Raw genomic sequence first — 13213 nt, forward strand, 5'->3', positions numbered from 1 at the left:
CTGAGAGACTCCCCACTGGACTTCAGGAAGCCTGATCTCCAATCTACCAAAGTCAGCCCAAGTTACCCCCACTTCTCAGAGAACTGCACTGGCTTCCCATTGCCGCACTTTTAACCCGCTTCAAGGTCCTTGACCTGGTATACCATGCAGCGAGGCGCGGTATAGGCTCCCTCCTACCTCAATGACCAATGGTCTCTAACGACACACCCTCAAGACCCCTCCGCTCTACATCTTCTGGCCGCCTCAGAGCCACTCCTAGTCCGAGCTCCAGGGTGGGGGGGGGGGGGGGTCATCAAAACGAAGCAGGCTATTGTCAGTCCTCGCTCCACAATGGTGGAACGAACTCTCCACCAACGAGGACAGCTGAAACCCGGCCAATTTTCCACCGTTGACTAAAAACACACCACAATAATATCTGAAGAAAAAGATGAAAAAATAATAATAACCTTTTTACCTCTAACCTTTTTTACTGCTATGTACCCTAATACTATGCTACTATTCTTATACTACTATACCTATCTTGCTAATATGTCTATACAACTATGCTACTCCATCACCAAAAACAAAACACAACAGAGGATGTATAATTTTCCTGCGGCAGCTGAGGAAGTTTAAAACGCGCCAGAGACGATGACGGTGCACTTTCTTAGACGACCACCATCGTCGGTGAGTCCATCAACACCTCCTCCATCACCATCTGGGAGACGCCGTGGCCACTGCTAGGGACAAGGGCAGACCGCAGCGTATCATACGCTCCGCTGGGGAGGTGATTGACTGCAATCTGCCGTCTCTCCTGGTCCTGTACGTGCGCCCGCAGGGCTCACGAGGCGTGCAGGTGCGGTACGATTGTGGGCCGGTCCATCATGCGGCAAGAACAGCTTCGTTCTGTCTGCAGTTGGCCTCTTCAATAATAATTATAATAATAATAATAAATAATAATTCATTTTATCTGTATAGGGCTTCTCAGGAACCTGAAGTTGCTGACAGTAGGCAGAGAAACAGAGAAAAAACAAAGAAACAAAAAGGAACAGAAAACAGAATGAGATAACACAGAAACATAAAGCCGCAGTAACGAACATCAAAACAGGTTGGAGGGGGGGGGGTTATGGGTGGGGGGGGGTTGAAGGCTATAGGGAGAACAGGTGGGGTTTGAGGCGGGATTTGAAGGTGGAGAGTGTGGGGGAGTCTCTGATGGTCTGAGGGAGGGAGTTCCAGAGTCGAGGTGCAGTGTGTGAGAAGGCCTGAGGACCACCTAATACCTCCCCCCCTCCCCCAACAGTGCCTTATAACCCCCCCCCCCCCCCCCCATATACACTACAGGTGGGCAACCGTGTCTTTCCGGTCGATCTCAATGGGTCTCTCGGTTGATCCTCTGGATGATTTGGGGATCCCAGACAAAGATATCCAATCACACTCTGGCTTTCGGTTTTCAACGTGACTCCCTGACTAATCCCTGTCCTTTGTCGATCTTTGGCCCGCGTCCTCTTTTGTAGCGACTACAAGTAACATTGAGAGACTGTCCATTAACCCTTGCAAATCCATGCGTTTTCACGTTAACCCTTCCACTACCACATTATAGTGTGGTAGTGAACCTTAACCTTCTGCAGTTTGGTAGTGAAAGGTTAACCGTCTGTAGTGTGGTAGTGAAAGGTTAACCGTCTGTAGTGTGGTAGTGAAAGGTTAACCGTCTGTAGTGTGGTAGTGAACCTTAACCTTCTGCAGTTTGGTAGTGAAAGGTTAACATTCTGTAGTGTGGTAGTGAAAGTGTTAACCCGTTGTAGTGTGGTAGTGAAAGGTTAACCTTCTGTAGTGTGGTAGTGAAAGTGTTAACCCGTTGTAGTGTGGTAGTGAAAGGTTAACCTACTGTAGTGTGGTAGTGAAAGGTTAACCTTCTGTACTAGTGTGGTAGTTAAAGGTTAACCGTCTGTAGTGTGGTAGTGAAAGGTTAACCTTCTGTAGTGTGGTAGTGAAAGTGTTAACCCGTTGTAGTGTGGTAGTGAAAGGTTAACCTTCTGTAGTGTGGTAGTGAAAGGTTAACCTTCTGTACTAGTGTGGTAGTTAAAGGTTAACCTTCTGTAGTGTGGTAGTGAAAGGTTAACCTTCTGTAGTGTGGTAGTGAAAGGTTAACCTTCTGTAGCGTGGTAGTGAAAGGTTAACCGTCTGTAGTGTGGTAGTGAAAGGTTAACCTTCTGTAGTGTGGTAGTGAAAGGTTAACCGTCTGTAGTGTGGTAGTGAAAGGTTAACCTTCTGTAGTGTGGTAGTGAAAGTGTTAACCCGTTGTAGTGTGGTAGTGAAAGGTTAACCTTCTGTAGTGTGGTAGTGAAAGGTTAACCTTCTGTAGTGTGGTAGTGAAAGGTTAACCGTCTGTAGTGTGGTAGTGAAAGTGGTAACCCTTTGTAGTGTGGTAGTGAAAGGGTTGAGGGAAAAAGAAAATGAGATATATTGCACATTCACTTGTAGTGTGTACACATACTCGGTAACAAATCTGATTGTGATTCTACAGCTTGAAAAAATAAACCATGTTAGGACCAGACCTGTATCAAGTGAGCAGTTTCTGCCACATGCATTCTGGGGGATGTAGAACATTTCTCTGGCAACTCTTCCACCTTTAGGAAGGAAGAGAGAGAGAGAGAGAGAGAGAGAGAGAGAGAGAGAGAGAGAGAGAGAGAGAGAGAGAGAGAGAGAGAGAGAGAGAGAGACAGAGAAAGACAGATCACATACATTTAGGGAGCCCGATTGATTTATTATCTGCATACAGTATTCAGTCATGTTATCATCTTGCTGGTCGCCGGCTGTAATAAATAGCTGCATATCACAGCAGAGTAAATTAATGTATAGCGACGTGAACTTAAAGGGTAAGGCCAGTGTAATTAAATGTCTCTCTTGCTCCGCACCGTTTGTTTTGGTCAGCATAATCCATCATTACAATGAATGTGAGCATCACAGCTTTCCCCAGAACTCAATGTCACTGTATATTAAAGTAATTCACAAAAGTCACGTGAGTAATAGTGTTAATCAGATGTATATACACGAGTTGTAATATTATTATGTACAGTGATACAGGTATAAAGACAGTATGGTAGTAAGTCATACTGGTCAGCAGCGTAACTAGTAAGAGTAGGTAAGAGATATGTACAGATATAGACAGGTAATTACAGACAGATGTGGATAGATATATATACAGTAAGAATATATATATATATATATATATATATATATATATATATATATATATATATATATATATATATATATATATATATACATCATTATTGTACATGCTATCATACAGAGTCATATGGGTTATCTGCAAGTGTATAAGTAGGTATATAGAAGGATTATATGCAGGTATATTCAGACAGATATGAATATATGAACATGCACTTGTCCTAATATACTAACCTACACTGTAGCACTCAACACTTTGATGAACATTGTTACTCAGCTGATAGAGTTGTACCCTTCCTGATGACCTGTCGTACAGAACTTGTAAGTCGCTTTGGATAAAAGCGTCAGCTAAATGACTAAATGTAAATTTAAATGTAATATGCAATAAATATAAAACTAGAAATGTATATATGCGGTATATACAGCACTGTTGTACATGCTATCATATAGAGTATATGGGTATATATGACTATAGTATGGGTAGTTAAGATTATGTAGATATATGGTAGACTAAGTGGGTAGTTAAGATTACAAATTAATTTAACTATTTAAGATCATGATTGGACTTGTTTCTTTTTCTTTTTCACCACTTTTAGCTCTATTTTTAGTCCTATTTTTAGCTATTTTATCCCTGTGTACTTGTCCATCTTGTTTTTAACACATACTAAATAACTGTTTTTTAATGTGCTGTTTTTAACCGCTGTTATGCTGTTATGCTGTAAAGGACATCCGGGGATAAATAACGGTTTTCAATTCAATTCAAAATGATATATTATGATGATGTAATGTGAGTCAATCGTTACATATCACAGCCAGGGGACCAGCTGTGTATCATGGCACAGTTGGCACACTCACCGGAGATATGGAACCAGATGGGCGTGCTGGACTGGCGCACGGACACCACCCCCACGGGCTGCGCCACGCCCGCCGTCTCGGAGACGGAGAAGTTGTAGTGCCTCTGTGTGAACAGCAGGGGCCGCGGCGAGGGCACAGGCTTGCGGACCCACTCTATCTGGAGCTGGACGGTGGCCCATAGCGGAGGGTCACCGGCGTCCTCTGCTTTGATCTGTCGGAATAAATAATGCACGCGATTTAGCGCTCGAGTCTACAGCCAGGCATGCAGTCGTGCACAAACGCGGTTAAACGCCGTTTAGGTATATAGGTCACTGAGGCAGAAGTGCGCGCGGATGTGCACGCGCGCGCACAAAAATGCGTTCACAATTGTCACTGGACTCGTGGCGCCGGCCGGCACTTATCACCTAGACTTTGCATAATAATAGGATACCGATAGGCGATAGCATAACAACGGACTCCTCTCGAAACTGGCCCCTGTAAATGTCCTAACACAACCCCCTCCAATGTACAGTAAAAATGACCAAGTATGGTCTTGTCAATATTCCAATGTACAGTGTTGCTTGTACAGTTGTACAGTGTCACCCACCCCCCCCTCCTACCCAACCTCCCCCCACCCACCCAACCACCTCCAATGTACAGCCCCCCCCCCCACCTACCCAACCTCCTCCAATGTACAGTTTCTACGTCAAATGTATATACTTCTTTTCTGGACTCTTTTCGTATCAAAAACAGTACTGTATTTGTAAATCTGGTATGTCATAAATGTATAGATGTAGCAGTACTGTCTATCTGTATGTTGTGTCTGTCATATATGTTATGATGAATTGAAAATGGGGGACCCTGATGTAAACAAGACGAAAGTCTTTCTCTGGTCTGCATCCCCTTAACAATTGTATGTATTGAGCCGTACTGTATTGTACCCATTCTGCAATCTGTTAATAAAGTTTTCAATCAATCAACCAATCCTCCACTACCGCCTCTCCACCAGCGTCATGAGTCCTCGGAGCAGCCGTCCAGCTCCGGCGGGGAGTCGCTGAAGGAAACTGTCCTTCTGTAAACTAACTCTAAGTTACATTGTTAATTTAGTTTGTATTAAGTTATGTATTTAAGTTAATTCAATTAACAGAAATTGTAACTACAATTACATTTAAAACATTTATGCATAATAATCATCTGTTCTGTGCGCAACCGAGGGAACATGTATGCGCGTGCGCGCGGCGTTTGGGCATTTCCCATATTATTACGACTGCACCGGCGTACAGTATGTCTCATGATAACTTTGATGAAAACAACGGTGTCGGTGTTCTCTCTGGTTTGAACGCAACACTTCGTAGGAGAGAGAGTGGGGGGCGGGGGGGGGGGGGGGGAATGAATGAATGTGGATGAGAGCCTTGACATTAACCTCTTAAACGCTAGCCATATTTTCTAAATATTCGCCTGAAAATAAATACATACATTCTCGGTTCGATTCCAGGACTGCGTGTCGAAGTGTCCTTGAGCAAGACACTTAACCCCCCCCCGACCCCCCGACTGCTCTCGATGAGCAGGTTGGCACTGTTGGTGTGTGAACGTGTGAGTGAACGTGTGAGTGAACGTGTGAGTGAACGTGTGAGTGAACGTGTGAGTGAACGGGTGAGTGAACGTGTGAGTGAACGTGTGAGTGAACGTGTGAGTGAACGTGTGAGTGAACGACGTGTGAGTGAACGTGTGAGTGAACGGGTGAGTGAACGTGTGAGTGAACGTGTGAGTGAACGTGTGAGTGAACGTGTGAGTGAACGGGTGAGTGAACGTGTGAGTGAACGTGTGAGTGAACGTGTGAGTGAACGGGTGAGTGAACGGGTGAGTGAACGTGTGAGTGAACGGGTGAGTGAACGTGTGAGTGAACGCGTGAGTGAACGTGTGAGTGAACGCGTGAGTGAACGTGTGAGTGAACGCGTGAGTGAACGTGTAAGTGAACGCGTGAGTGAACGTGTGAGTGAACATGTGAGTGAACGCGTGAGTGAACGGGTGAGTGAACGTGTGAGTGAACGTGTGAGTGAACGCGTGAGTGAACGTGTGAGTGAACGTGTGAGTGAACATGTGAGTGAACGTGTGAGTGAACGCGTGAGTGAACGTGTGAGTGAACGTGTGAGTGAACGACGTGTGAGAATGTGTGAGTGAACGTGCGAGTGAACGTGTGAGTGAACGTGCGAGTGAACGTGTGAGTGAACGTGCGAGTGAACGTGTGAGTGGACGTGCGAGTGAACGGGTGAGTGAACGGGTGAGTGAACGGGTGAGTGAACGGGTGAGTGAACGGGTGAGTGAACGTGTGAGTGAACGTGTGAGTGAACGTGTGAGTGAACGACGTGTGAGAATGTGTGAGTGAACGTGCGAGTGAACGGGTGAGTGAGCGTGTGAGTGAACGTGTGAGTGAACGTGTGAGTGAACGTGTGAGTGAGCGTGTGAGTGAACGGGTGAGTGAGCGTGTGAGTGAACGTGTGAGTGAACGTTTGAGTGAACGGGTGAGTGAACGAGTGAGTGAACGGGTGAGTGAACGTGTGAGTGAACGTGTGAGTGAACGGGTGAGTGAACGGGTGAGTGAACGCGTGAGTGAACGGGTGAGTGAACGGGTGAGTGAACGGGTGAGTGAACGTGTGAGTGAACGGGTGAGTGAACGTGTGAGTGAACGTGTGAGTGAACGTGTGAGTGAACGGGTGAGTGAACGTGCGAGTGAACGGGTGAGTGAACGGGTGAGTGAATGTGTGAGTGAACGCGTGAGTGAACGCGTGAGTGAACGCGTGAGTGAACGTGTGAGTGAACGTGTGAGTAATCCGTTAGATTACTCGTTACTGAAAAAACTAACGCCGTTAGTTACGCCGTTATTTATAACGCCGTTATTCCCATCACTGGATGTCACAGTATGATGTCATAATCAAACATTGTAGCACATTTGTGATGTCACAGTATGATGTCATAATAGAACATTCTAGAACATTTGTGATGTCACAGTATGATGTCATAATCAAACATTCTAGAACATTTGTGATGTCACAGTATGATGTCATAATAGACATTCTAGAACATTTGTGATGTCACAGTATGATGTCATAATAGTACATTCTAGAATATTTGTGATGTCACAGTATGATATCATAATAGACATTCTAGAACATTTGTGATGTCACAGTATGATGTCATAATAGTACATTCTAGATCATTTGTGATGTCACAATATGATGTCATAATAGAAGATTCTAGAACATTTGTGTACAGTATATATTCAACAATTCTCTCAGAAGACTTCAAGATCTCAGAAGACTTGTTTCCGGCTACTTGTCTGTAAGCTTGAATATATTCTGTAGATACCATTTTAAAATCACCACATGGAAAAGGAAACAATGTCCTGTACAATCCTTAATGAGCTGCGTCTGGAGGGAAGGTTCTGTGATGTGGTTATTAAAGTCAACAGCACTGAGTTGAATGCCCACAAGGCCCTCCTGTGTGACTGCAGTGACTATTTCAGGTAAGTTTAGCTTGGTTCAGGTTAGCTTGGTTCAGGTTAGCTTGGTTCAGCTTAGCTTGGTTCAGGTTAGCTTGGTTCAGGTTAGTTTGGTTCAGCTTAGCTTGGTTCAGGTTAGCTTTGTTCAGGTTAGCTTGGTTAGTAAACAGATACCATACTGTACTTTTACTGTAAACAGATAAAATACTGTACTTCTACTGTAAACAGATAATATACTGTACATCTACTGTAAAAAGATACTATACTGTACTTCTACTGTAAAACGATACTATACTGTACTTTTACTGTAACCAGATACTATACTGTACTTCTACTGTAAACAGATACTATACTGTAAAAAATATACTATACTGTACTTTTACTGTAAACAGATACTATACTGTACTTCTACTGTAAACAGATACTATACTGTAAAAAGATACTATACTGTACTTCTACTGTAAACAGATACCATACTGTACTTCTACTGTAAAAAGATACTATACTGTACTTCTACTGTAAAAAGATACTATACTGTACTTCTACTGTAAACAGATACTATACTGTACTTCTACTGTAAACAGATACTATACTGTACTTCTACTGTAAACCGGTACTATACTTCTACTGTGCTAAGACCCTATACTTCTACAGTGAAAATATATGACTACACAGGACAGAATGTTGCTTACTGTTTACTCATCAGATATCTCTATACTCTGCGTCCCACAGAGCCCTCTTCACTCGCTGGAGCGACTCAGAGAAAGCAGTCTACACTATCCCTGGGGTGTCCCCGGGTATGATGCAGCTCATCATAGAGTACTCCTACACACGCTTTGTGCTGGTGACAGCAGAGAACGTGGAAGAGCTTCTGGTGGCTGCAGACCAGCTTCGCGTCACTGGCATAGTAGGAGCGTGCTCTGACTTCCTAGAGGGCCAGCTGTCTCTGGAAAACTGTGTCGGCATCTGGAGGTTGGTGGACATCTACTGCTGCCCTGACCTGAGGCGCAAGGCCCATCTCTTCATCGTGTGCCACTTTGAGGAGATGTTGCACGTCTCACAGGAGTTTGTGGAGCTGTCTCTGCAGCAACTGGTGGACATCATCGAGAGGGATGATCTAAACGTGAAGAGCGAGGAGACGGTGTTCGAGGCCGTCCTCCGTTGGATCGACCACTCCCGTGAGGAGCGTAAAACACACATCCCTTTGCTGCTGCCCAAGGTAACTAATTGTATTACGGATACACAAACATGGTTGCTAGTGCCTGAGCCACATTTATTTTTATTATTTTACTTTTTCTTGTTTGTCTGTCTCTTGTCAAGGTCATTATGATTCATGTTACTGTTATTATTGTTGTCGTCGCTGTTGCCATTGTTATTATTATTATTATTATTATTATTATTATTATTATTATTATTATTATTATTATTATTATTATTATTATTATTATTATTATTATTATTACTATTGTACTGTTATGTTCTGTTTTATGTATGAAACTAAAATAAAATAAAAACATTTATATAAAAAAATTAAAAAACGAATTGTATTACTGTGCATTACATTGAAACAACACTAGGTTCCCTAGTACAGTGGTTCTCAAACATTTGGGTCCAAACTGTTCCCTAGCAACAGAAACCGTCTACAACCGATGTCTAAGTTGTACCCGCTGTCTGCTTGTCTCTTCCCAGGTTCGCATGGGCTTGATGAGGCCTGACTACTTGCTGAACAACGTCCAGAACAACCCTGTGGTGAGGGACAGCCACGACTGCAGGCCCCTCATCCTCAGTGTCCTGAACCCCCCTGGCTCCGACAGGCTCCCAAACCCCCTGATGCGTCCACGCCGGCCCCAGGAGGTCCTATTGGCCATCGGAGGCTGGGGTGACCGCATCCTGACCATGGAGGCTTACGATATCCGAGCCGGTGGATGGATGGACGTGAGCGTTGAGGGGGAGAGTCCCCGCCGGTGGTGGCACGGCACCGCTTATCTCCACGGTCTGGTCTACTGCCTCGGCGGCTGGGACGGCAGAAATGCTTTCAACAGTGTGCGCAGGTTCAACCCCATCACTCGCAGCTGGCTGCAGGCGGCTCCCATGCACTCACCCCGCTGGGACCTCAGCGTGGTCGTGTTGGGCGGCTGTATCTACGCCATGGGAGGGTGGGACGGACATGTGGACCTGAACACCGCCGAGCGCTACGAGCCTGAAACCAACCAGTGGACAGTGATCTCACCCATGCTGGAGCACAGGAGCAACACCGGGGCAGCAGCCCTCCAGGGCAAGGTGCGTGGAACTGAGGGACACAGGGTGCTAGATGAACACAAGGAACGTTAGATCAGAAATCATAAATGTCTTTATTGCCAAGTAAGCTTGCACATACAAAAGATGTGTCTGGGTCCTTTGGTGCATCAACATTAACAGACAATTAAAGTAGAATGAAATCAAATGGAATATATAAACTAAATTAGAATATTCTTTCTTATTACAGGTTTACATCTGTGGTGGCGAGAACAAGAGGGCGGGGTGTCTGTTCACAGCTGAGTGCTACAGCCCAGACACCGACCAGTGGACTCTGATCGCCCCCATGAGCACCAGGCGTTACGGAGTGGGAGTCGCTGCATACGGAGGAAGAGTCTATGCGGTAGGTGCACACGGAGACAAATGCTTTATACTAGATATTTGTAGATATGTATCATTTGACTTTTAATGCCTCTGTGATGCCCTAATTTCCCTAAATGGATTAATAGTGTCTGCCTGCCTTAACCACACACTAAAACATTCCTCTCATGTGTCCTGTCCTCAGGTGGGAGGGTGGGACAGTAGAAACGACCTGCGTAGCGCGGAGGCCTACAGCCCCTTGACTGACTCCTGGAGCGCCCTGCCCAACATGCTCACCCCCCGCAACAGCTTTGGCATCGCGGTGCTGGACGACCTGCTCTTCGTGGTCGGAGGCTACAATGGCTACAGAACCATCTCCAAGGTGGAGCGCTACGACCAGAGCAGCGACAAGTGGACTGTAGCCGAGGACATGAAGATCCCGCACGGTGACCTAAGCTGCTGCATAATGCATGGCCTGCCATTTTACATGAGCCAGTACGCTGCTCCCCGTGGAGGAGGAGGAGGAGGAGGAGGAGGAGGAGGAGGAGGAGGAGGAGGAGGAGGAGGAGAGGAGGAAGACGAGGAAGACGAGGAAGAGTATGAGGAGGAGGAGGATTAGGAGGAGGAGGAGGAGGAGGAGGAGGAGGAAGAGGAGCAAGAGGAAGAGGAGCAAGAGGAAGAGGAGCAAGAGGAAGAGGAGGAGGAGGAGGAGGAGGATTAGGAGGAGGAGGAAGAGGAGGAGGAGGAGGAGGAAGAGGAGGAGGAAGAGGATGAGGAAGAGGAAGAGGAGGCAGCAGGGGATCCATCTAAGAACCTTAAACATTTATTAAACCAAAAGAAATCCTAGGAAATTAATAAATTACTATCAGCCAAAGGTGGTGCATTTCTTTCTTCTAGTAATTCAGACAATATCGGTTTTTAGTTTGTGTAATGTAATGTAATATCTGTTTTTAGTTTGTGTAATGTAATGTAATATCTGTTTTTAGTTTGTGTAATGTAATGTAATATCTGTTTTTAGTTTGTGTAATGTAATGTAATATCTGTTTTTAGTTTGTGTAATGTTATGTAATATCTGTTTTTAGTTTGTGTAATGCACATAATATGGGAACTTTTATCCATATGCTAGCCCGGCATAGTTCTGACAGCTGTCAGTTTATATATATATAAATAACTGTCTTTTACTAGTACCTTACTACTATGTACTATGTTACTATCCGTATACTACTACCTACCATGCTAATATGTCTATTATACTATGCACTCAGGGTGTAACACTCAAGTTCAACACTATTTGACGAACAATGCCACTGACCATAAGCTGCCAGAGATGCACATCTCCTGCTGACCAGAAAACCACACACTTTTCTGATAGTGGGGTGCCTGGACAATCAGTCATTTCAAATGTATATGCGAAAGTTTCGTTTTCACTTCTAATTTGAAGATAAGGATCTATAGAACAATTTTGGCTTGAGTGTCAAGGAACCAGTTGAATTTAATAAAAATTTATCCAAAATGGCCACAATCGAAATCATGAATTCTTTAAAAACGTCTTAATGTTCACACAATTGCTGTGTAATATAATTTTGTATTGCTATTTTAAGTTAATACTGTGTGAGGAATCAACTGGAGTTCAAATATTGATGTTTTGAATATTCTGGTATGGCAAAAATCAAAGATGGCTGCAATTTCTGTATTTATTTCGATTTACGCTTCATACTTTTTATTCGATTGAACCTAGAATGGTGATGTTGGTGCCTGTACCTATGTTTTCATGAATGAGTAATTGAATAAAAATTAAATAAACATGATTGGAGCATATCTTATATGATATTTCACACAATGAGACAATAAATATGTGGAGAACTAGAGTTAGATATGAGAACTGTAAACAACAGTTGATTGTGAAGAACAAACGATGATTGTGAAGAACGTCCTCATCACAAGAAAGGATCTGCATCTCGGCACCAATGTCAACGCCATGCCAAAGACCTGATGGAGGTGTTGCTGAGCAATGGGAATCCCTTTGAGGAGGGCAGTAAAGACGGTTACATTAGACAATAAGGTGTGTGAGTCTGCGGCTGCTGCCGTATCTGTCCATCAACTCGAATCTACGGGACAAGAGCAGTACAACAATTTCAGGAAGAGTGCTTGAATCAAATGACAGACTTCTGACAGCACCGATCAAGCGAAATGCAGAGCTCTATGCAGAGCTCTATGGGAAAGCTTTTATTGTGCTAGACACAATACACGTCAAGTAGAGATATTTCTGTTGACGTGCAGTTAGTTGCGCCAGGTGTAACAAGACATTTTCTCATTCCTGTCAAATAAGTTGTTAACAGATGGACAGTTCCCAGATGACAATGATGTCTACATCACTGCAGGTGATCAAGTCCACCATGTTGGAAACAGTCCACCAATGGATCAATGCAACCATAAGGAAGCTGACACTCGTGTCCTATAATACATCTCCTCCACGCCCTCCAAACATCAGCACTTGGGAGGGTGCATACTGGAGATACAGATGTTTGTCGTAATCCTTCTGACTAATTTCCATCACATCAAGCCACTAACAGATACACACCCACTCAGGGACGTGCACAGGACTTTAGAGGGGCAGGTGCTCAAAGGCTGAAAAGGGCACTATACCTGTGTGTGTTTTAACCGAGCGTGCGTTAAAACAAGCCCGTTTTTTAAGGGCCCTTTTCAGGCGGGGGCCCCCTTTTTATGCTTTTTGGGGGGTTTTGGTGATCAAATATTGAATATTGAACTATAATAATCAGTGCAGGGGCTCACTTATCCTTGAAAGACACTTTTACCACTGACTTAAAAGGCCCATACATCTCCATAAATGTTCAGGGGGGAGGGAATAAGTGCTTACCCTACAGACCCCAAGAAGTGCTGTATATTCTGTATTGTTTAATATAAATGCATTTTTTATTCCAATCCCAATTTGTATTTGAGATTCCCGAATCCCATCGGACTTGACTTCTTCGTGTCCCTCAGTGAGTGTAATACCAGCATTCAACTGTATGCACCACAGCGGTTTCTATCATCATCATCATCACCACCCACGCTATGCATAAAATATATAGGTCCGCGGAGAGGCACGCTGAGGAG

At 44.3% G+C, this 13213-nt stretch overlaps 1 protein-coding gene across 1 annotated transcript in view; it reads right to left on the minus strand.

Annotated features, from left to right (window-relative positions):
- LOC311247581 (protocadherin Fat 3-like) overlaps nt 1-13213 on the minus strand; it is a gene marked incomplete at both ends in the record, with an annotated part of 404408 nt that overhangs the window by 242085 nt on the left and 149110 nt on the right. The window contains 2 exon segments of the mRNA XM_084338612.1: nt 2535-2606; nt 4024-4234. Of these exon segments, the coding sequence (XP_084194738.1) occupies nt 2535-2606; nt 4024-4234 (283 nt within the window).

The sequence above is a fragment of the Notolepis coatsorum genome (genome assembly GCF_963971535.1).
Source record: "Notolepis coatsorum genome assembly, contig: SCAFFOLD_101, whole genome shotgun sequence".
Classification (NCBI taxonomy): Eukaryota; Metazoa; Chordata; class Actinopteri; order Aulopiformes; family Paralepididae; genus Notolepis; species Notolepis coatsorum.